This window comes from Nicotiana sylvestris, chromosome 4 (assembly GCF_000393655.2).
Source record: "Nicotiana sylvestris chromosome 4, ASM39365v2, whole genome shotgun sequence".
NCBI lineage: Eukaryota > Viridiplantae > Streptophyta > Magnoliopsida > Solanales > Solanaceae > Nicotiana > Nicotiana sylvestris.
In genome coordinates this window covers 164,560,124-164,564,184 of record NC_091060.1, presented here as the reverse complement: position 1 = coordinate 164,564,184, position 4,061 = coordinate 164,560,124, and the positions used below count along the sequence as shown (strand labels likewise).

Genomic DNA, 4,061 nt, shown 5'->3' with positions numbered 1-4,061 from the left:
TTCTTTTAAATTCCAAGTATTAATTTACAAATCTCTCCGTATGTTTACTATAATGACACATGGCCTCATGCAGTTTGCAATATTACGGACACCTTATCCCATATTAACGTATTTGAACATCCGAGTCCACCAGCTAAAAGCTACTCCCTTTTTTCAATATATATGAATTTATTATTACTACTTATTTGGGAACTCAATGTCCCAATTTTACTTTAGGATCTGTTTGGAAAACCATTACATAATTAGAATTGGTGTAATTACTAGCAGAGGTGGAGCCAGAATTTCAAGTTTATGAGTTCGTAATTCTAATTGTTTTAAGCTACTAGGTTAAATTAATTTAGATATATTCAATGAATTTTTTAAAACAAATACAGAGTTTGAACCAAATCTACTCTAGCTCCGCCCCTGATTACTAGGATAGTGATTACAATGTTATAATTACGACAACCTGTTTGTGTCATAATATAATTACAGTGTAATTACAAGTATAATTACATAGTTAAATTAAATTATATATATAAAGTTAATTATCAAAAATTAAAAGTTAAAATTTAACAAATATATACCTTTATAAATAATATTAATTTTGACATTTAAGATAGATATTGATTCTTGAAAATATATTAAGTAATAATCACATATTTGTAACTAATATTGTAAAAGTATTTGATATATATTTTTCAAAATTAATAAAATTTTACTTTAATGAATAATAAAAACTAAAAGTACATATTTTGTAATAACATCATGGACTGCATGCCTGATAAAAAGATTAATATTTATAAATATAATGCCATAATATTAATCATATATTTTATGTAAAAATAATATATCAATTCTAATTGAAAAATGAATGGCATGCAATCTTAGATAATAAGTGAATACTACTAAAGCAAATAAAATTGGATAAAAAATATAACATAAATTCAAAAAAAATAAATTAATGTAATACTCTTATGTAAAATTACAACATAACTTAAACTAAGTTTCAACATAATTTAAGTAAATATAATTCAAAAGAAAAGAAAAACATAAGTTTATAACCTCATTTAACAATGAGATTCTACTTAATGACATCACTCATTATATGCTAACTTTATTAAAGATTCTTTCTTTTTAATATTAGGAGGATGAATTTCAAAAAAAGAAAAGAATAATAGCACAATTGTGCTAAATAAAAAAGAAAAAAAATATAAGCAACTACATGGAATCACAAAAAATAAAGATTGAAAAATAAGAATATTATTTAAATATTAAAAAAGTAATCTATCCTTTTAACATATTTAAGTTTGCATATAACCTCATCATAACAAAGTTCAACTCTAATAACATTACTCATTATAAGTCAAGTGACTTATTTTTTCTAAGATTACGAGGTATAATGTTTTAGAGAACTTAGAATAATAACATAGCTAAGTGTATTTAAAACAAAGAAAATAAGTAATAAAGAAATAAATTATGAGAAATTATGTAGAAACGCGTAAAGTAAATGTTAGGAAATAAGAAAATAAAAAATAAAAAATGTAAAAAATATATATTTGAAAAAAAAAGAATTTTAAAAGTTTTAAAAAAATTAAAAGTAAAAAAATAATATAAATAAAAAGTAAATTAAAAAGAAAAAAAAGAATTTCAAAAAAAAAATAACCTGGGAATTACATCATGTAATTACTAGCAATTCTCAGCTCCCCTTGAGAATTACAGAGTGTAATTACACCCCCCAGTTACACCTAATTACATGCTGACTAAGTAATTACTTGATCGGACAAACATGTTAAAACTGTGTAATTACACCCTAAATTCAATTAAAGGGTGGCTTTCCAAACATGCCTTTATTGTTTGGTCTTTCCTTTAAAATCATGAGTGTTGCCTATGCTTTTGTTCGTCTCGATGTGTCTATTGAAATCTTTTTTTTTTCATCTTTTCTTGAGCTGATGATATATTGGAAATAACATTTCTACCTTTTCAAGATAAAGGTAAGGTCTGCGTACACACTATTCTCCACAGACCTTACTTGTAAAAGTATACTATATTTCTTATTGTTGTTGTTGACGTGCTATTGAATAGTTCCGGTGAAAGAAGACTAGTGAATGATGGCGTTGTAAATCATTTAAAATTAAAAGTTATGCTAAGTAATACTATAGTGAATATATTTTTTTGTAAAAATAAATCTTTTAGACGGCTATGTCAATCCTTCCTCCCTTATTGTTAAACTTGCTACTAAGTATAAGTTTTTGGGAGGATAATAAAGTAAAATTCTTCCACAAGTTTGACATCAAGTATGAAATGTAACATAAAAATGAATTTTAAGGAATGCTACCTAAAATTTCGGGCATATCAAATTCTTAAATTAATGAGACTAGTAATATGAGCCCAGGGTAATTAATGTAATTTACTTAGGTTAGTAGGTGTATCTGTAAGTATTAGAAGTTAGCAACTACCTACACGTGGGTTAGCTGTCAGATGTTAGTTGCTGGTTAGATATGTGTATATATACAGTGTAGTGTATAGAACAGAGGTGTAATTTATTCTTCTCTTTACTGAATGAAAGAGGAAGCTCTGAGCTCAATTTTCTCTTCCTAATTCATCTGTGTGCGTGTGTGAGTTTCATCATGGTATCAGAGCCACACGACCATTAGTGTAGTCTCTCCATTTCGATCTTCGAATTTTACTTCAGAAGCTCACTGAAGATAGCATCGATGGCGGAAATTGACAATGAACTGCCGCGAAAAGTCAATCACAACCGTCCTCTGTTTTTGAATGCAAATGATAACTCTGGACCAGTATTAATCTCCTTACAACTACGAGGACCGGAGAACTATTCTGTCTGGAGCCGAGCAATGCGAATTGCGATCCTAGGTCGAAACAAGCTAGGGTTTATTGACGGCACATACAAACGGAAAAATTACGGTATAAATCTCGTAGATCCTTGGTAGAGGTGCAATGCAATTGTATTATCATGGATAATGAATTGTGTGTCACTGGAGCTGCTCAGTGGAATCGTTTACTCGTCAAATGCAACGACTGTCTGGAATGATCTAAAGGAACGCTTTGAAAAAATTGATTGTTCAAGGATTTTTCAAATTCACAAAGAGATTGCAACTGAATATCAAGGTACTGCATCAATATCCGCATATTTCTCAAAATTACGATTGTTATGGGCAGAGTTTGATAGCTTAACACCAGCACCGGGCTGCAATTGTGCAAAATCGAATAAGTCAATAGCATTTATGGAGAGATTGAAGCTATTGCAGTTCCTAATGGGCTTGAACGAGCCATATAAACAAGCTCGCAGTCATATATTGATGATGGTACCAGTTTCTTCTATGAACAAAGCTTACTCAATGTTAATGGAGCTTAAGAGTCAAATAGCCATGACAAATCATTCAGACATGACTGGGGACGTGATACAACTGCCTTAATGACAATTAGAGGTGGTTCTCCATTTACACCTAAAAGAGGCTATAATCTATATTGTGATTTTTGCAAAATGAAAGGGCACACTCGAGAAAACTGCTGCAAAATTCTATCCAACAGACTTCAAGCATAAAAAAAGAAAAGGGGATTCAACTCTCTTAATCCTGCATCAGTTGAAGTCTTGAAGATGCTCAACCACAGCACCAGGGAAACAAGAATGCAACTCAATTCAATGATAGGGCCACTACATCATCAAACTTTGGCATAACACTAGTGTTTACTCAGGAATAATTCAACCAGATCTTGAAAATGCTGAATAAAAAAGGAGTGCCAGACACCTCAACCAATATGGCAGGTATGTCCTATTGCAGTGCTTGCTTGGTAAGTGATACAACTAAGTCTCACAATTGTATTATAGGCACTAAAAAAACAAATCATATGACCTCCATTTATAACCTATTATCAGATACAATGGAAGTGATGAAAAACAATAGCAAAATAGTAAATTTGCCTAATGGAACCAAGGTAGCAGTATCACACATTGGCAATTGCAGAATAAGAGAAAACCAGGAAGTAAAAAATGTGTTGTATATCCCGATTTCAAGTACAACTTGTTGTCAGTCTCTAAATTGACAAGGGAAGTTAAA

At 30.1% G+C, this 4,061-nt stretch overlaps 1 protein-coding gene across 1 annotated transcript; it reads left to right on the top strand.

Annotated features, from left to right (window-relative positions):
* Positions 1-2,963: 2,963 nt before the first annotated feature.
* Positions 2,964-3,419, top strand: LOC138890464 (uncharacterized). Its single transcript, XM_070173851.1, has one exon. The coding sequence runs from the start codon at positions 2,964-2,966 to the stop codon at positions 3,417-3,419; it is 456 nt and encodes a 151-aa protein (XP_070029952.1).
* Positions 3,420-4,061: the final 642 nt, after the last annotated feature.